Source organism: Ornithorhynchus anatinus, chromosome 15, assembly GCF_004115215.2.
Source record: "Ornithorhynchus anatinus isolate Pmale09 chromosome 15, mOrnAna1.pri.v4, whole genome shotgun sequence".
Lineage (NCBI taxonomy): Eukaryota > Metazoa > Chordata > Mammalia > Monotremata > Ornithorhynchidae > Ornithorhynchus > Ornithorhynchus anatinus.
Genome location: NC_041742.1, coordinates 3,040,553 through 3,060,590, shown reverse-complemented (window position 1 = coordinate 3,060,590; position 20,038 = coordinate 3,040,553). Strand labels below are relative to the sequence as shown.

At 51.9% G+C, this 20,038-nt stretch overlaps 1 protein-coding gene across 2 annotated transcripts; it reads right to left on the bottom strand.

Moving 5' to 3' along the window:
* Positions 1 to 347: 347 nt before the first annotated feature.
* Positions 348 to 16,883, bottom strand: ADAP2 (ArfGAP with dual PH domains 2). Of its 2 annotated transcripts, XM_029080146.2 has the most exons (10): positions 16,759 to 16,883; positions 14,495 to 14,625; positions 13,120 to 13,211; positions 12,290 to 12,375; positions 11,620 to 11,732; positions 10,546 to 10,692; positions 10,129 to 10,212; positions 3,842 to 3,904; positions 2,947 to 3,024; positions 348 to 2,056 (listed from the first exon to the last, which is right to left on the bottom strand). In XM_029080146.2, the coding sequence occupies exons 1-10, from the start codon at positions 16,850 to 16,852 to the stop codon at positions 1,814 to 1,816; spliced, it is 1,131 nt and encodes a 376-aa protein (XP_028935979.1). In that variant the 5' UTR covers positions 16,853 to 16,883; the 3' UTR covers positions 348 to 1,813. The 2 variants fall into 2 exon arrangements, with proteins under 2 accessions (XP_028935979.1, XP_028935980.1); XM_029080147.2 differs by lacking the exon at positions 10,546 to 10,692.
* Between the last annotated feature and the right edge of the window lie 3,155 nt (positions 16,884 to 20,038).

Genomic DNA, 20,038 nt, shown 5'->3' with positions numbered 1-20,038 from the left:
TCTGTGGGATAGTGACTCTCTGATCTGATCACCTTGTCTCCTTCTCAGCATTTAGTCCAGAGTAGGTGCTTAAGAAGCAGCGTGGTCTCACGGATACAGCATGGGCCTGGGAGTCAGAAGGACCTGGACTCTAATCCTGGCTCCGTCACTTGTCTGCTGTGTGACCTCGGGCAAGTCATTTCACTGTGACTCAGCTACCTCATCTGTAAAATAGGGATTAAAAACATGAGTCCCATGTGGGACGGGGACTGTGTCCAATCTGATTAGCTTCCCTCTACCCCAGTGCTTAGTGCAGTTCCCGGCTCAGTCCGAGCACTTAACAAATGCTATTAAAAAACACCACCACAGTAACTAGTCCTATGTTTATTAAGCACTTACTATGTAGCATAAACAGAGGGGATATGGAATGACCAAGCAGAGAGAAATTCTCAACATATTTTGTGTCTCCTGAGATTTTTTTTCCAGGAAGCTGCAGAGGTCGAGGAATGTAGTTCTAAAGAATTTATTTATTTACTGAAGAGACAGACTTTTTCTTAGAACAGCATGGTCTTCTATAGAAAAGAAGTCCATAGTTTGGGGTTTTTTTTCATCATTCCAGGGGGAGGAACCCCTTCCCCTGTAATTTGCCCATTTCAGATAAAATGAAATTCCTTCCGCTGCTGGGCCCTGAAGCTTCTAGGAGGGTTAATAGGCAGTTGCAGGAAAGAGAGAGGCCGGAAGCTACGGTTCCAGTCATCAGATGCCAGAGCCACCAACCCGCTCTAACTCAGCCCCTGCTCACACCCATAAAATCGCACAGGGCCAGGAAGTGCCAGAGAATCTCTTGCCCAGGGAGAAGAGACTTGGGGGCGGGGAGGGGGGGTGAGAGACCCAAGTTAGAAACAGTGACTGCCAAGCATATCCGCCTCACAGCTGTATCCAGCTGGTGGCTGCTAGGGAGGGAATGAGACATTAATTCCACGTTACAGCAGGCAGCTTTCTTCGGCCATTCTCCCAGACTTTAAGGAGTCTAATCAGAGCCAAAGAGAGAAGAATCATAGACAGTCACACGTGATTCCTGTCTCTCCAGTCGCTGACCCTCTGAACTTGCGGTTTCCCTCTAGCCAGGTCTCTGACCCAACCTGAGGGTTTCCAGTCAGGACTGAGAGGCCCAGGGTGGGGATTTTCTGGCCTGTTTGCTGTTTGGAGCCCGTCCCCAGAAAATCCCTGCTCCTATCTTCAGAGTGAAGAGGTTGCACCTCTGTTCCAAACATAAGGAAGAGCATGCCTGCCCCCCAGGACTATTAAATTCCAGCTGTGCCCAGTAGTCGTGCCTGTGAATGGCTCCACAAACCCTCCCCCGCCCATAAGTCAGGCCGGCTGCGATAAGGGACCGAAGTGACCAGACTGGACGATCGGCTGGCCCTGGCATGGACTGATTCCAGCGGGGTTGGCCCTGAAATCTGAACCTTGCCAGGATCTGTGGAACTGGGGGTGGGGAGAGGGGGCAACCATCACGCTGGGTCCTCTTGCCCTCCTGGGATGGGACCTCCCCTGGGGAGACAGGGCAGCCCTTGAGTCTGGGTGGGGAAGCGGCTGCGGGGAAGAGACAAGGAGCCGAGCTAAATATAGCTTCCCTTTCCTGTGGGCTCGGAGTAGGGGGAAAGGTCCCCGGAGCAGTCTGGTGGGCGGCTGTCCCAACTACACTAACAGAGCAGCATCTTTGAGATTTTTTCTCACGAGAAAGAGACTAAGCCTTCCTGTTGGGATAAGGGCGGGTGGGGGGAGCGAGGGGCCGGGTCCCAAGCCCAGGGCTAGGAAAGTCCGAGCAGTCTCAGCCAGGGGTCTGTGGATGGTCTGTAGGGCCCAGAGGGCGGGAAAGGACCTCCTGAAGCTTCTCCAGCCACTCCTTCTGTTCCTTGTCATTGGTGCAGGTGAACACGAATCGTCTCTCTGGGGTGATGATGGTGATGCCCACTTTCCCCTTGTTCCCCTTCATTCCCTTGGGCAAGTCGTCTTGGATATCATAGCCCTGCTCTTTGCTGCCGAGGAACACTTGGCCCTGCTCATATGCATCCTGGAAGAGAAAGGGCAGGGAAAGGGTCGGTGGAGAGGGAGGGAGGGAGTGTCTGAATCTGTGTGGTGAGAGAGAGATAGAGAGAGAGGTGTGTTGGGGAGCTGGGGGGGTATGTGTGTGCATACTAGAGAATCAGTGTGTCCTGGTGAAAAGAGCACAAGCCTGGAAGCCAGAGGCCCTGGGTTCTAATTTCCGCTCTGCTACAGTCTGCTGTTTGACCTTGGGCAAGTTACTTAACTTCTCTGTGCCTCAGTTACCTTAACCATCAAATGAGGATTCAATCCTCTTACTCCCCCCTACTTAGACTGTGAGCTCCATGTGGGACAGGGACTGTGCCCAATCTCCTTAATTGTTCTCTACCTTAAGGCTTAGAACAGTGCTTGGCACATATTACTTAACAAGTGTCATAATTATTCATTATTATCATTATCCTGTATCCGCCCAAGCCTTTAATCCAGTGCTTGGCACATAGTAAGCACTTAGTACCACAATTATAATTATCATTATTATTAAGCTCCTTTCGGGCGGGGAACATGTCCACCAATACCCTTGTGCTGTATTCTCCAAAAGGCTTAGCACCATACTCTGCACATAGTAAGCACTCAATAAATACCATTGATTGATTATTATTGGGGAGGGGGGTGGAAAATTTCAATCGTTGCAGCTCTCCGACTAGGCTTGGGAGTTTCTAGTCAGGGTCAAAAAACCTAAAATGGAAATTTTCTGGCCTGTTCATTCATCAAAGCCAGTTCCTTCCCAATCCGCACTCCCTAAAATCCCCACCCTTTTTGCCCCCCCCCCGCTCCCCCCCACTCCTTTTCTGATTACAAACTGATCAGCACATGTCCTGGCCTCCAAGAAGATTCTAAGCCAATTGTGGATTCGCTTACCAGTGGCTTCTTGTAGTAGAACAGATTTCTCTCCTGTGAATCCAGGGCAAACCACCTTTTCTTGAAAGGTTCCCTCTGCTACAAAACAGGAAGTCATCTTAGTGAACGGAAAGAGAATGTGGAGGAGCCAGGCCAAGCTATCTGATACCCTTGACCTTGGGTCTCTTCCCTCTAATCCCTTTCTACCAAGAAGAGAGAAACTTGCCCGGGTAGTCACCGCAACCAACTTTCCTGTCCGTTTTGGGATCTCTGGTGGTGCCTAGCCGTAAATGGTTTTAGGGTCTGTCTCTCCCACTAAATGGTAAGCTCCCTGAGGGAAGGGCTAATATCTAGTAACTCTACGGTAGTCTCTCGAGAGCTCCGTACAGCGCTCTGCCCCACAGCAGGTGCTCTAAAAATACGCTAAGGGATGGGTGGGTGAACGTCCAGCAGGCCGGTAACCCAGGGGGCATCGCTTCGGACCCCCTGTCCGGCCGGTGACGTGAACTTCATCGATTGCCACCGGCCTGAATCACAAGGCTCCCTCCCCCAGCCTGCCCCGCTGCAAACTTCCCTGCTCCGCCCCCACTCTCTATTCCACCCTTCTACCGAGGGCTGTAACCCCTTCATTTGGAAACATCCACTTTCCTCTTTCTCCAATTGTGAGCCACAAATATTCGGAAAGGGGAAGCGGGGGGGAAAAGAAATCAGGAGTGACTGTGACTCAGAAGGCCCCGAAACCCCTGACCTGGCAGGTTCCCCCCACGATCCTGGTCTTCACAGCCCTGCGGGGCCCCGCCCGGTCCCCTGCTCCCAGCCCAGGCTGGGATCTGTGGGGAGAGAGGCCACCGCCCCTCAGTCACTGCCTTCTCCTCTCTCTCTCGCCCCTTCCAAGACAGGCCGGGGCAGCTCGTACCTTGGGTCCGGTTTTCTCCATGTAGCCCTCTTTGAGGTAACTCCTCGTGATGAGGGGCAGGAGCTGGAGGAAGAGAGAGAGCGACATGTAGATCGATCAAGGCCCCCCAGTCAATTTCAGCCCCCTTTCGGTTCTACCCGGGCCAAATGGGAGCCGTTTATAGGGGATTCTCCATTCACAAGAGGGAAGTGAGAAATAGGGAAGGATGCGTGCTCACTGTGACGGGGTTGACGATGGAGGGGACGCGGTGCAATATTTCCCAGGGGTCACCGTCTGGTCTCTGCCCAGACCTCACCAGTGATCGGTGACACACAAGGGGTTTGGGCGTGGGGCCACGTTCGACACACAACGGACCTCAGCTTGCCCACTCTTACTGCAACCAACCACCCCGCAATGATTAACCCTCGGGCTGCCAGTCGGCACATCCGAACGGAGCCCCTTTAAGGGGCAGTTCGGAGCCCTGAACCGGACTGAGGGGTCCGTGTTAAAAAATGAACCCGATCCCTGCCCACTTTCTCTCCACCATCCAGACTATCCTAAAATCCCACCTTCTCCAGCAAGCTTAAGTTGTATCAACCCAAGTAATACCCTTTCTCAGCCCATGTAAACCTAAGTATACTCAGTTGTACAAGCAGTTATTTTTTTCTGATGCCACTATCAGTTACTTTATGTCTTCTCTCCCCATAAGGACTAAGGGCTGCTTGGGCAGGAACGTAGCTTGTGCTTCTGTTGAGCTTCGCAAGGGTTTAGTACAGTGCAGTGGGGTGCTCGATAAATTACTACTACTCCTTGAGCTCTAACGCATCACATCTGTAAGATCCCAGGAAAACCATCCAGTTGGACAAGTTCATCATGTTTATGGCTTCCCCTCACAAGGCCATCCCCACCGAGAGGATAGCAGAGTGGTCTGGAAATAAGGAAACCGGAATTCCAGACCCAGTTCTGTTACCGATGTACCGGGTGGCCTTGAGGAGCGGTGTGGCCTAGTGGAAATCACACGGGCCTGGGAGTCAAAGGACCTGGGATCTGATCTGGGCTCTGCCACTCGTCTGCTCTATGACCTTGGGTGAGTCCCTTCATTGCTCTGGGCCTCAGTTCCCCCATCTGTAAAATGGGGATTAAGACTGTGAGCCCTATGCGGGACAGGGACTGTGTCCAACCCCAGTGATCTGGTACCTACCCCAGCACTTAGTATCGTGCCTGGCACATAGGACACGTACCGAATACCATAAAAAAAAGTCACAACCTCTCTGGACCTCAGTTTCCTCATCTGTAAAATCGGGATGATACCTGCTCTTCCTCCCTTGTGGACCCTGAGGTTATTTTGTATATCCCCCAGTGCTTAGGACAGACTAAGCGCTCAATCAATGCCAGTTATAAAGAGAGCCAATCCAGCAGTGAATGAATCTACCCGAGAGACATTACACAAAGAGTCTGCGTCATGGGAGGAACACATCCTTCGGTATTTCCCCAGTAGCTCTGTGAATGACATTGCCAGGGTTGAGTCAGAAACCTTCAACAGCCTTAGGAGAGCGACAGTGTCAGCCTCCCATTTGTCCCCTAGAAAAAAATGACCTTTTCCGCTAATGTGCTTTGAGATCCCACAGAAAGTTGATGTTCCAAATGCTAAATACCATTATGGTCCAGAAGCCAAACCACCTCTACTTAAACCCGGGCCAGAGCTATTTTAGGATGTACTTCTTGACAAAGGCTCCACACTCTTAAATAAAAGGTCCAAGGGAACGGATCAGGTAGAGTTCTGACCTGAAAATCAGACTGCAGTGGCAACAGGAGCTGCTGCCTTGGGCAAGTCACTTCACTACTCTGTGCCTCAATTCCTTCCTCTCCCGCCCACTTAGACTGGGAGCCTCCTGTGGGACCGGATCATCTGGTATCTATCCCAGCGCTTAGTTCAGTGCTTGGCACATAGTAAGTGCTTAAATACCGCTATTATTACTATTATTATGGGGTCTGAGCAACGCTGGGACTGTTTGTGGATACAACCCTTGTAACAGTATTTTTGAAGCATCCACTGCACTGCATTCTTGGAAAAGTACAACAGGAGGAAGAGACATACTCCCTGCCCACCAGGAGTTCCCACTCTAGGATCTAGTCCCCTAAGCCTTGGTGTCCCGCGAGGGCAGGGAGAGAAGACAGAGAGAGAGAAAAGAGAAAGAGAGAGAGAGCAACATTATGTTCAACCCAAAGATGGCCCCAAAAGAGCCCAGCTCATCAAAAGGAGAAGAGGAAAGATGGTTGGGAAGGGAAGGGTGTTACCAGCCAGCCCACAGTGACCTGACCCCACCCAGTCACGGAGGGAAGTTCAGACCCATTTTAAACCAACGACTGAGTGCAGTGAGGGGAAGAGAATAGTTCACAGAAAGTAGGAAGCTGATGGGGCAGTGTGGACGATGGCCAGGAAGCTCTTGGGCTCAGGCAAGTTGGGTTGGAGGGAATGATCGGGTGAAAAAAGTAAATAGAAAAAGGGTCTGTTCACCCATTTGTTTTTAAATGGTATCTGTCAAGCACTGTTCTAAGCGGAGGGAGAGATAGAAGGTAATCGAGTCAGGCGCAGTCCCTGTTCCACATGAGGCTCACGGTCTAACTGGGAAGAAGAACATATTTTGAATCTCTGTTTTACAGTTGAGGAAACTGAGGCAAAGGGGAGTTTCGTGAGTCGCCAGGATCACACAGCAGGCAATTTGCAAAGATGGGATTAGAACTCAGGTCCTCTGATTCCCAAGCCCGTGCTCTTTCCATTAGGCCATGCTACATCCCCATTCTACAGCTATGGACTTCCCACTGGAAAAAAGTGGGATGAGACCAGAGGTGCCTTGTGCTCCGTGTTCAGGAGGGAGCAAAGACCAGAGAAACAACCAGAGGAAGATGGGGTTAGAGCTGCCCGACGCAGCAGCGGTCCGGACATGAAGCAGCTCAGGGTGACGGAGCCTGGGAGCTGTTAAGTGGGTGGGATGAGCTAAACTACATGAGAAGCAGTGTGACCTAGCCGACGGAGCACGGGCCTGAGAGTCTGAAGGATCTGGGTTCTAATCCCCGCTCCACTTGTCTGCTGTAAGAGATCTTGGGCTAGTCAGTTAACTTCTCTTTGCTTCAGTTACTTCACCTGCAAAATGGGGATTAAAAGACCGTGAGTACCTCATGGGACGTGGACAGTGTCCAACCCGATGAGTTTGTATCTACCCCAGGGTTTAATACAGTGCCTGCCACATGATAATAATAATTGTGGTATTTTGTTAAGCGCTTACCACGTGCCATTGTACTAAGCAATGGGGTGGATGCAGGCGAATTGGGTTGGACGCAGTCCCTGCCCAACATGGGACTCCTAGTCTCAATCCCCATTTTACAGATGAGGTAACTGAGGTACAGAGCAGTAAAGTGACTTGCCCAAGATCACACAGCAGACAAGTGGCAGAGCTGGGATTAGAACCCCTGACCTTCAGACTCGCAGGGCTGTGCTCTATCTACTACGCCATCTGCTTTTCATGTGAAGCACATAGTAAGTGCTTAACAGATACCATAAAAAACCAAGCAAATAAAAAATATGAAACTGACCCATGCAACCCGTTCTGTTCTCTGAAAGGGGGCCAGCGGAAGAGTCACTGGAAGCTTGCGGAGTGATTAATTTCCTGTAGCAGGATTCGGCAAAAACTTACTACGCTGATCCAAGCACTTATTTTATTCCGCCTTTGTCTACCGCATCAGTCTCCTTGCAGATCTTCCTGTCTCTCCCCACTCTAGTCCTTATTTCGCTCTACCGCCTGGGTTATTTTTCTGAAAAACCGTTCGGTCCACGCCTGTCCAACTCCTCAAAAACCTCCAGTCGTAGCTCACCCACAACTGCATCAGGCAGAAACTCCTTATGACTTTAAAGCACTCAAACGGTTCGACCCCTCCTATGTTACTTCGCTGATTACCTACTACAACCCAGCCCGGGCACTTCGCTCCTCCAACGCTAATCTTATCACTGCACTTTGATCTCATCGCCGACCCTTGCCCCTACCTCTTCCTCCTTCATGAGACAGAGCACCACTCTCCCAAAACCACATCTCCCAGAGACCTTTCCCAACTAAGCCCTCATTTCCCCTACTTCCCCTCTGTTGTACGGCACCTACGCATTTGGATCTGTACCCTTTAAGTACTCGATATTCGCCACAGCACGTACGTTCTTAATTTATTTTAATGCCTGTCTCCCCTTCTACACCGTAAGCTCCCGGTGGGCACGGAAAGCGTCTACCAATTTGTTGTATCATACTTCCCAAAGCGCCTAGTACAGTACTCTGCACCCAGTAAGCATTCAATAAATACTAGTGATTGGTTGATTTGGTCAAATAGAGATCGACACTCAATCCGTGGCCTTCTTGTGGCCTTCCAATGTCCTGTGCCCTCCTTCTGCCTAAGGGAATCTAGGTCATAAAAGGAGATTTAATGTATGCCAAACCTCCTTCTATTTACTCGGGAGAGCAGGTCTTTGATGCAGGCCCAGGCTCTGACTGTCCAAACACCTCTTTATTACAACAAGTGCTTAGGCAGCTGTTTGGGTCTCAACAGATGGAAGATAAGAGGCAATGTGGCCTAGTGGAAAGTGTGTGCGACTCAAAGACCCCAGGTTCTAGTCTCTCCTTTGCTTCTGATCTGCTGTGTGCTCTTGAGCAAATCATTCAATCAATGGTATCTGTTGAACACTACCTGTGTGCAGAGCACCCTACTAAGTGTTTGGGAGAGCACAATACAGGAGATTTGGTCAATTCGTTCCCTGCCCACAACGAGCAGGAAACAGGGAAGTAGCGAGGCCCAGTGGAAAGATCAATGGCCAAGGAGTCTGAGAACCTGGGTTCTAATCTTAGCTCCGCCACTCAGCTGTTGGGTGATCCTGGGAAGTCACTTAACTTCTTTGTGCCTCCGTGACCTTATCTGTAAAATGGGGATTAAATCCTCCTCCCCCGGATTTAGACTGTGAGCCCGATGTAGGACAGGGACTGTGTCCAATGTAATTATTGTCTGTCTACTCCAGTGCTTAGTACAGGGCCTGGAACATAGTAAGCGCTTAGCAAGTACCTTTTTTTTTTTAATGAGCTCACAGTCTTTAGGGTAAACAGACATTAATATTCATAGATTGTAGATATGTCAGACTTAAATCATTTAATCTCTCTGGACCTCAGCTTTCTCATCTGCAAAAAGGGATAGGATATTGGCTCTCCTTTCCCTCCCTTTTAAACTGTTGGCCCTGTGTAGGGTAGAGACAGGGTCTGATCATATTATCTTTTCTTCGGCTTCTAGTGCAGAGTAAGTGCTTCATAATACCCCAATTACCAAGTAATCAATTATACTGACAAGTCTCTCCTCACAGTTAATTGAGCCACTGAAGGCCCCTCCACCTCTAGGTCATTTCACAGATCCCTGCTAGTCTCAGTGAGGCAGGAACGAGGCTGCCTGTCTCACCCGGAGGCTGCGAGGTCTCCATGACTTCCGGGAAAGTTTTTCGGGTTTTTTTTTTCAGCCCCTAAAGCTAACAAAGACATGACTAACCAGACCTGGAACTCCGGGCAGTGGCAGAAGGAGCTCTGGGAGTAAAGTCCAGACCATGAGCGGTTTGAATTCTCTCCATTACCCTTCTGTGCCACTGGTCTTAAAGGAGAAAAATTTAATTGCTTAAGAATCTGAAACCAGGGTCACCAAACTCCACAGGGATCTGGCTGAACACTGGATCGCCCCCCGGCCACAGAGAGTCCTGGAAAACCAGGAGGCTGCTGGAAGTGCCATTCTCTGCTCCCTGCTGTCCCATGGGTGTTGTCCCAGAGCAAGAGAGAAGAGGGTGGCCAAGTGTCTCTTCCCCACTTCAAAGCCCTATTCAGAGCTCACCTCCTCCAAGAGGCCTTCCCAGACTGAGCTTCCCCTTTTTCCTCTGCTCCCTCCCCCTTCCCCCCCTTCACCTCCCCTCAGCTAAGCCCCCTTTCCCTCTGCTCCTCCCCCTCTACCCTCAGCACTGTGCTATTTGGATATATTTTTATTACCTTACTTATTTTGTTAATGAGGTGTACCACCCCTTGATTCTATTTATCGTGTTCATGTTGTCTTGTTTTTATCCGTCTGTCTTCCCTGATTAGACTGTAAGCCCATCATTGGGCAGGGATTGTCTTTATCTGCTGAACTGTATATTCCAAGTGCTTATACAGTACTCTGCACATAGTAAGTGCTCAATAAATACTATTGCATGAATTGAATGAATGAAAGTGTCAGGTCATGTGCCTATCCCACTTTGTGCTCACCTCAGACTCCGGGACCCGGGGAAAGGCTTCTTTTAAGTAATGCCAACGGGCTGCCCGCAGAGCATTGAACCAGTCGACGATCTCCTGCAAGAGAAAAGGAAAAGAGCGTCGAGATAGCACTAATCTGGACAATGATGATGACTAACCTTTTATTTATTTACGAGCACTTATTAAGCTTCTGTGTACAGAGCACTGTATCAGGCAGCTGGGAGCAGACATTAAGCCTCTGCCCTCTGAGAGCTTAAAATCCTCTGAGCGTTTTCTCACTTCACATTGTGAGAATGCACTGAAGCTCAATAGGCAACAGAGAGAGAGCGCAGGGAGGTGAGATGAGAGCGAATGAAGAACTGGCAAGGCAGAGCGCTGGAGAGACTCGGTCAGATTGATAAAATTGGAGTACAGGTAAGGATGTTTCACCTTTCCACTCTCATGGTACACGAACAAGTTCCGGGTGTGACCGTCTTTCTTGTAAGTAACCTGAAGTCCATGAGGGTGTCCTATCTTCTGTGTCTGGAACATGGCATTCAAGTTCGCTATGGGGATGGAGGCTTTGGGGCCTTTACCCTAGAAAAGACAAACCACTTCTTTGGGGGACTGAAGTGAGGCGGACTGAGGGGCTGGAGGCACGAGGGGTGTCTAGCCAGTGAGCCAGAGAACTAACGAGGCCAATGACTACGTTCGACCAACTTTTACACTCCAGGAACAAAGCAAGAGCCAGTGTTGATAGGGATGCTTTTTATAGTTACAATCATTTGAGCAATAACAACTGTAGTAATTGCGATATTTGTTAAGTGTGTACTCCGTGCCAAGCAGAGTTTTAAGCACTGGGATAGATACGATCCCAGCTCTGCCACTTGCCTGCTCTGTGATCTGGGGCAAATCCCCCCAGATTTCTGTGCCTCTGCTCCCTCACCTGTAAAATGGAAAGAAATGATCTGCTATTCCTCCCTCTTAGATGGTGAGCCCCATGTGGGACAGGGACTGTGTCCGATCTGATTATCTTGTATTTACCCCAAGGGCCTAGCCACAGTAAGCACTTAATCATTACTACAATTATTATTATTATTATTATCATCCTCTAGCAATGTAGGAAGAGCCAGGTTGAAGCCATTGGGTTTCTGTCATTAAGAATAAGAGGCGAGGTCACCCTCACTGACCCTATGGATCAACAGGGTGATATTGGAGACTCTCAGCCAATATGGATCAATAGCTATAGGAGGAGGGGCAGGGTCAATCTGTGGAATCGGGGGGGACCAGAAATCCCGGCCCTGCAGGGACTAGATTTCTCTCGGCACAAACAGTTGCGTGAAAAAGTGGTAGCACAGCAGAATCAACGATCACTGGATGAGAAGGCCCAGGGGATTGGGTGACAAATGCAGTCTTCTAGGAGTACCTGTGAATTCTCCCAAGAAAGGGGCAGGGAGGGAGGGTGATTAGGTCCATCCAGCTTTCCCTGTCAGCTTGGGATGGGATTGGGATCAGAGAACTCACATTTTCCTTGGTGTAGTACATCAGCACACCCTCTCCTTTCAGCAGCACAAATCTCCTTTGCAGGAACTGCCCATTATCTTTCCCTCTCTTCCAGAGGAGTCCTTCCCGGGTTCCTGGAAAACCCCAACAGGGTGGAAAGGGAATATTCAGCACCTTTCATTCCAGAAAGACAAAGACAAAAAAAACAAAACAATTCAACTTCCCTCAACATCCCCGGCCAGTGGGAGCCTCGGGTCTGTGTTCTTTCTGCGGTGGGTACCGGACGGTGAGGGGAGAGGAAGTACCGCCGCTGCAGAAAGAGGCAGCGCCAAACCCCTCTCTGCGCCCACCCCAAACGAGACCCAGTGCTAGCAACGGAGGGCCTGGAGAAGCCAGCTCCAGCCACTTGAATAGGCAACAAAAACAAACCAATGGAAATATTGCCCTCCCTCGCCCCAAACTCCCAATCGTATTTATTGAGAGCTTACCCTTGGCAAAGCTCTCCATGCCGACAGCCAAGGATCAGAGACCGGATCATCCCCCTTCGCTCCCGCTGGCTCTGAGTCTGGCTTTCGGTTCCCCGGACCAGACAGCGGCATTTGTCGGTTCAGCGCTATCCCCGCCTGGCCCCCCAAGACCTCGGTCCCCGTTTTAAAGGCTAAAACTTTAAAAGGCAGCAGAGCCGCCTCACCTGAGGATGAGTCCGTCCACGTGAGGCTGCCGGCCGTGAACTCCTGCCTCTCGTATTTAGCTCGGATCCACTGTTCTTTTAAGACCCTGAAGAAAGGGAAGCTTCGTTAAACGGATCCGCTCCCTTCTCCCCGCCCAGGCTCTGCTGGTTCCTTCCCAGATGAGGATGGTGGGGGCTGCAGATTCAGACGTAGCAGGCCACAACTGCTGTCCTTAGAAAGGGGCCTAGGGCTAAAGCCACTTGGGACAGACAATCCCTAGAGGGCTAGCTCACTTTTAGGAACTCTTCCATCTGGGCGCTGCTCTTGGCTTCCAAGGATCCCTATGGCAGACCACCGTCCTGGTCTTGAGCTACTCAATCAGGGAGCTGTAAATTCTTTGGCATCATTCCTCTGCTCCCCAGAGCTACGGGGTTAGGATGCTGAAAACTTGCTCCCAGCATTCCCATCCCCCGGTGAATCCCCAGACACCTTAACGCCTCCCCCCTCAAACGCCCGCGGTCTTTCCTGGAGCTCTCACGGTCGCCTCCTTGTTACGCTAGGCACCTGCAGGAGAGTGGAGCCTTTCACTTACCCTAACCTGAACCCTGGTTCAATTCTACCACCTGTTCCCGGAGACGGTGGCCAGAGAGCTCAGTAATAAGTGGCCGGTAGCAACTGAGGCTGACCCTCTCCAGGAGAGTCCAGTGACCCCCGTCTCTGCTGCTGACGGACCACCCGGGGACGGCAGGCTGGAGGGGCACCTACTCGGGGCGGGGGGCAGCACCAGAGGGGCTAGGGAGCTCAGGAAAAAAAAGGGAAATACGAGGTCCCCATAAGGGCTCCCGCTTACATGCAGTCCTCGGCCTGGGGGACGTAATAAAAAGTGGGAACTTTCGCTTCATACTTCATCTTGGAACAGCTATTTCCATTTCGCGTCATAAACTGCAAAACAGAAGAAACGCCGATCAGCGGCTTTGGCAGGTAGGAAGGCTATAGACGGAGCCACGAATGCTCATTTTAATAATCCACCCAACCCAGGAGTCTGTCGATGACAGTGGAATCGATCGACGGCATTTATGGAGTGCATTCAGTCAATCGAATTAAATGCCTTCTGAGAGGTGGACATTGTACTAAGCCCTTTACGACAGTAGCAAGATTCACGTTCCCTGTTCTCGGGGAACTTACAATTAATGGGGGTAAGGGCAGCAGTTGTGTCATTCCCCAAAAAGTTATGGACGTGCCATTTAACAATCCTAATGTTTCCTTCTCCGTCCCTAACTTTCCTTCCGTGAGCCGGTCTCTTCCCGCAAGTCACCTTTAAACCTAAAATAAGAAGTGGAACCAGAGCAAATGTAGGACGGCTGTCAACCATTCTTAAGGTGGGTAAGCTTCTCTCGGCGCCCCTGAAGATCTGCACTGTCCCCCTCCCCCTCAGGGAGAGTTGTTCGAGGGTTCCCTCCTTCTACCTGGACCTCTCAAGCAAGGAGAGAATGGATCGGCTCTCGGACGGACTTTCTTGGCTCTTGCCAGAAACGCTGGCTGGCCTAGTAGAACCACCTGATATTTCTGGTGCGAGATCAGGGGATTCGAGCATAGGATCTTCTGAATCAATCCTATTTATGAATAACCGTGGCCTAATGGAAAGACCACAGGCCTGGGAGGCGGAGGAGGTGGTTCTAATTCCAGATCCGCCACTTCTCTGCTGTGTGACCTTGGGGAAGTCACTTCACTTCTCTGTGCCTCAGTTCCCTCATCTGTAAAATGGGGATTAAGACTGTGAGCCCCACATGGGACTGGGTCCAACCTGATTAGCTTCTATCTACCCCAACGCTGAGAACAGGACTCGACACATAATAAGGGCTTAACGAATACCACAATTATTTTTATTCTTCTTATTATTATTACTGCGTGCAGGGCACTGTACTAAGTACTTAGAGGCTGCACCTGGGAGTTGGGAGACCCAAGTTTGGTCCCGAAGTTAAAACTAGTCTGCCTTGAGACTGTGGCTAAGTCGCAACCTCCCTAGGCCTTAATTTCCTCATTTGTAAAATGGCGATAAGGTAGATTGTGAGCTCCATCATGTAGTAAATTCCTTGAATACACAATCATGGCTATCAGCATCATCATTAAAAATAACGATAGAGATGTATTTATGATTATAATAATAACACTTACAGTCCTCTGCACGCCCTCCTTCCCTCTCCCTCCCTCCCACCGTTTCCTACCTCTACGAGGTCATTGTCCCAGTAGTCCAAGCGAACAGATTTGACTCTGCTGATCTCGGGGAAGTTGCGGTGGACCCCCGAACAGTTCAGGCAGATGAAGATTCCCAGTTTATAAGAGGCCCAGTCGGGATCTAAACAAAGGACGGGACTGTTGACAGGGAGCGGAGAGGGCAGAGGGCCACAAACTGCATTTCTACATTAAAAGGGACGGCCAGAAATGGGGGTGGGGGGAGGCCTTGCGTGTCTTCTGGGTCTTCCCTCTCCTCCCCCTGATCTTGGCAGGTGACTTGCTTGGGCTAACCAGTCTATCGGGGGTTATTATAGGACAATTGGACTTATTACATCAACATTAACGAGGTGACCGCCCTTTCCTAGAAGGACGGGCGAGAAGCAGCGTGGCCTGATGGATAGAGCACGGGCCCGGGAGTCAGAAGATCATGGGTTCTAATCCCGGCTCTGCCACCTGTCTGCCGGGTAACCGTGGGCAAGTCACTTGACTTCTCTGTGCCTCAATTCCCTCCTCTGCAAAACGGGGATCGAGACTGGGAGCCCCTCGAGGGACAAGGGACCGTGTCCAACCCGGTTTGCTTGTAACCAGCCGAGCATTTAGTACAGTGCCTGGCCCATAGCGCTCATCAAGTATCAGAATTATCATCGACGTTATTAGGAGACGCAAGATCAGCTCCTCTGACCGAATCCGGTGCCCAGTTGAGGGATGAGCCAAGGTGGGGTCTCTAAACTGTAAGCCCACTGTGGGCGGGGACAGTCTCTATTTGTTGCCGAATTGTACTTCGCAAGTGTGCAGTACAGTGCTCTGCACACAATAAGCACTCAATAAATATGACTGAATTATCTCTCTTTATTGCCGAACTGTACTTTACAAGCGGTAGCACACTGCTCTGCAAACAGTAAGCGTTCAATAAATACATTTGAATGAAATGTCTCTTTATTGCTGAATTGTACTCTCCAAGCGCTCAGTCCAGTGCTCTGCACCCAGAAAGCGCTCAAAGAATACGATTGAAAGGTCTTGCACTTTCCAGGCGCTTAGTGCAGTGCCCTGCACGGAGAAAGCACTCAATAAAGACGATTGAATGGTCTCTATTGCTGCACTGTACTCTCCCAAGCGCTCAGTCCAGTGCCCTGCACACAGAAAGCCCTCAGTGAATACGACTGAAAGGGCTCTAGAGCTGTACTGCTCTTTCCAGGCGCTTAGTCCAGTGTCCTGCCGAGAGAAAGCACTCAATAAATACGATTGAATGGTTTCTGTTGCTGTACTGTACTCTCCCAAGCGCTCAGTACAGTGCTCTACAAACAGAGAGCGCTCAATAAATGATTGAACGAATGGACTCTATTGCACTTTCCAAGCACTCAGTCCAGTGCCCTGCACAGAGAAAGCACTCAATGAATACAACTGAATGAACGGTCTCTATTACTGTGCTATACTCTCCCGAGCGCTCAGTCCAGTGCTCTGCACACAGTAAGCGCTGAATAAATACGAATGAACGAGTGGCCCCTATTGCACTTTCCATGCGCTTAGTCCAGTGCCCTGCACACAGAAAGCACTCAATGAATACGACTGAAAGGTGTCTATAGCTGCATTGCACTTTCCAAGCGCTTAGTCCAGTGCTCTGCACAGAGTAAGCGCTCAATAAATACGATTGAATGAACGGTCTCTATTGCTGTACCGAACCCTCCCGAGCGCCCAGTCCAGCGCTCTGCACAGAGTAAGCGCTCAATAAATACGATTGAATGAACGGTCTCTACTGCTGTACCGAACCCTCCCGAGCGCCCAGTCCAGCGCTCTGCACAGAATAAGCGCTCAATAAATACGATTGAATGAACGGTCTCTACTGCTGTACCGAACCCTCCTGAGCGCCCAGTCCAGCGTTCTGCACAGAGTAAGCGCTCAGTAAATACGATTGAATGAACGGTCTCTACTGCTGTACTGAACCCTCCCGAACGCCTAGTCCAGCGTTCTGCACAGAGTAAGCGCTCCATAAATACGATTGAATGAACGGTCTCTATTGCTGTACTGAACCCTCCCGAGCGCCTAGTCCAGTGTTCTGCACAGAATAAGCGCTCAATAAATACGACTGAATGAATGGTCTCTACCGCTGTGCTGTACTCTCCCAAACGTCCAGTCCAGCGCTCTGCACACAGTAGGCGCCCAATAAATGAGACTGGGGGAATGGTCTCCGTCGGTGGGCGCGGGGAGGCTGGAGGGGGGGTGTGTGTGCGGGTCGGGTCGGGTCGGGGGTCCTTACCGGGGGCCCCGCAGTCGGCGCAGAGGCCGTTGGCGCTGCCCGCCGCCTGCACCAGGTCGAGGAGGCGCTTCTTGTTGTGGTCCCGGTCCCCCATGGCCCCGCTCCCGCTCCCGCTCCCGCCCCGCTCCCACCCATCCCGCAGCCCCGCCGCCCCGCCGGCCTCCGGCCGCACGCGCTCACCGGCCCGCCAGGGCCCCGCCCCCCGTCAATCAGGCCCCGCCCCCGCCTGCCCCGCGCCAATCAGGCCCCGCCTCCTGCTTGCCCCCGGCCACTCAGGACCCGCCCCTGCCTATCCATCATCTCATGCCCCGCCCTCCGCCTGCCCATCACCCCAGACCCCGCCCCTCCGCCTGCCCGCCGCCACTCATGCCCCGCCCCCTGTCTGCGCACCGCCAATCAGGCCCCGCCTCTGTCTGCCCATCACCTCAGGCCCCGCCCCTCTGCCCCGCCCCTCACCTCACACCCCGCCCCTCCACCTGCCCACTGCCCATCACCTCGGGCCCCCGCCCCCGTCTGCCTATCACCTCAGGCCCCGCCCCTCCGCCTGCCCACCGCCAATCAGGCCCTCCCGCTGTCTGCGCACTGCCAATCAGGCCCCGCCTGTCTGCCCATCACCTCAGGCCCCGCCCCTCCGCCTGCCCACCGCCAATCAGGCCCTCCCGCTGTCTGCGCACTGCCAATCAGGCCCCGCCTGTCTGCCCATCACCTTAGGTCCCGCCCCTCCGCCTGCCCACAGCCAATCAGGCCCCGCCGCTGTCTGCCCATCACCTCAGGCCCCGCCCCTCCTCCCGCCCACAGCCAAGCAGGCCCCGCCCCGCCTATATATCACCTCAGGCCCCGCCCCTCGACTCAGCCCCACCTCAGGCCCCGCCCCTCCGACTGCCCACAGCCAATCAGGCCCCGCCCCCATCCTGCCAATCACCTCAGGCCCCGCCCCACCTACCCATCGCCGCAGGCCCCGCCCGTCCTCCTGCCCACAGCCAATCGGGCCCCACTCCTCCGCCTGCCCATCACTTTAGGCCCCGCCCCTCGGCCCCGCCCATCACCTCAGGCCCCGCCCCTCCACCTGCCCATCACCTCAGGCCCCGCCCCTCGACCATGACCTTGGAGCAGTGCTCGGCCCATAGGAAGCGCTTAATAATAATAATAATAATAATAATAATAATGTTGGTATTTGTTAAGCGCTTCCTATGGGCCGAGCACTGTTCTAAGCGCTGGGGGAGACACAGGGGAATCGGGTCGTCCCACGTGGGGCTCACAGTCTTCATCCCCATTTGACAGATGAGGGAACTGAGGCCCAGAGAAGTGAAGTGACTCGCCCCCGGTCACCCAGCCGACAAGTGGCAGAGCTGGGATTCGAACTCATGAGCCCTGACTCCAAAGCCCGGGCTCTTTCCACTGAGCCACGCTGCTTCTCCAACATGATGAACAAATACCAACATGATTATTTCTTCTCGCTGGCCGGCCAGTCCTCGATTCAAGGGAGGCTGTGTCGCCCCTGAGGTTTGCTGCGCTCAGATGCGGCTTCCTCTGCCCCGTCTCTCCTCCTCCCATCTCCCGGGATGCCCGATTTGGCTTCATCTCCAGCAGCCCAAACTGGATCCTCTTTCCCCCGACTTGGAATAAGAATGTTGGTATTTGTTAAGCGCTTACTAGGTGCCGAGCACTGTTCTAAGCGCTGGGGTAGACATAGGGGAATCAGGTTGTCCCACGTGGGGCTCACATTCTTAATCCCCATTTTACAGATGAGGGAACTGAGGCCCCGAGAAGTGAAGTGACTTGCCCAAAGTCACACAGCTGACAAATGGCCGAGCAGGGATTTGAACCCATGACCTCTGACTCCAAAGCCCGTGCTCTTTCCACTGAGCCACGCTGCTTCTCAACCCAACTTGGAACTTGGAACCCAACGTCTATTTGGATTAGTCGGTGAAAGGAGTCTGCGCTCATCGCAACACGGCTGGTTTATTCTAGTGCCTGTTGAGGCTTTTCCTGGGAGGGAAAAAATGGTCAACTGGCCAAACAAGCCAGGTCACCGTCATCGTTACTATCAGGGGCAGCACTAAAATGGATCTTCTACCCCCGTGCGTGCAAATAATAATAACGATGGCATTTGTTAAGCCCTTACCCTGTGCCAAGCACTCTTCCAAGCGCTGGGGTAGATCCAAGGTCATCAGGTGGTCCCACGTGGGGCTCCCAGTCTTCATCCCCATTTGACAGATGAGGGAACTGAGGCCCAGAGAAGTGAAATGACTTGATTAGAGTCACCCAGGGGCGGTATTAGAACCCAAGACCTCCGACTCCCAGGCCCGGGCTCTTTCCACTCAGCCAGGCTGCAAATAAAACTGTTTAACTTTGGTATTTGTTCGGCGCTTACTATGTGCAGAGCACTGTTGTAAGCGCTGGGGGAGAGACAGGGTCATCAGCTTGTCCCACGTGAGGCTCACAGCCTTCATCCCCATTTGACAGATGAGGGAACTGAGGCCCAGAGAAGTTAAGCGACTTGCCCACAGTCACACAGCTGACAAGCGGCAGAGCTGGGATTCGAACTCATGACCTCTGACTCCCAAGCCCTGGAATGATTTAAAACTTACCAACTACGATTTCCACTGTGGTAAAACAATCCTTTTTGAGGGTCTTCAGACGCAGGAAAAAAATCGCTTTCTCTCTTCGGGAGCCTGAAATCGAAAATGATGCCTGTTTACTAGTTTTGCCGTCTCTCTCTCCGCACAAGACTGTAAGCCCAGTGTCGGCAGGCATCGTCTCTCTTTATTGCTGAATTGTACTTTCCAAGCGCTTAGTGCAGTGCTCTGCACACAGGAAGTGCCCCAAAATTACAACAATGAATGACCTTGGGCAGTTCTCCGTACCTCAGTTCCCTCATGATGATGATAATTGGCATCTGTTAAGCACTTACTATGTGCCAAGCACCAATCTAAGCGCTGGGATAGAGACGAGGTCAGCAGGTTGTCCCCCGTGGGGCTCCTGGTCTTCATCCCCATTTTCCAGATGAGGGAACTGAGGCCCAGAGAAGGGAAGTAACATAGTGCACATAGTAAGCACTCAATAAATACTATCGAATGAACAGTGCTCTGCACATAATAATAATAATGTTGGTATTTGTTAAGCGCTTACTATGTGCAGGGCACTGTTCTAAGCGCTGGGTTAGATTGTCCCACGTGGGGCTCCCAGTCTTTACCCCCATTTTACAGATGAGGGAACTGAGGCCCAGAGAAGTAAAGGGACTTGCCCACAGTCACACAGCTGACAAGCGGCAGAGCCG

Coding starts and splice junctions, on each gene's coding strand:
- ADAP2 (XM_029080146.2), bottom strand. CDS start 16,852: ATGGGGGACCGGGACCACAACAAGAAGCGCCTCCTCGACCTGGTGCAG. Junction 10,213..10,545: donor TGTACCATGAGAGTGGAAAG/GTGAAACATCCT, acceptor TTTCTCTTGCAG/GAGATCGTCGACTGGTTCAA. Junction 3,025..3,841: donor TGGAGAAAACCGGACCCAAG/GTACGAGCTGCC, acceptor CCTGTTTTGTAG/CAGAGGGAACCTTTCAAGAA.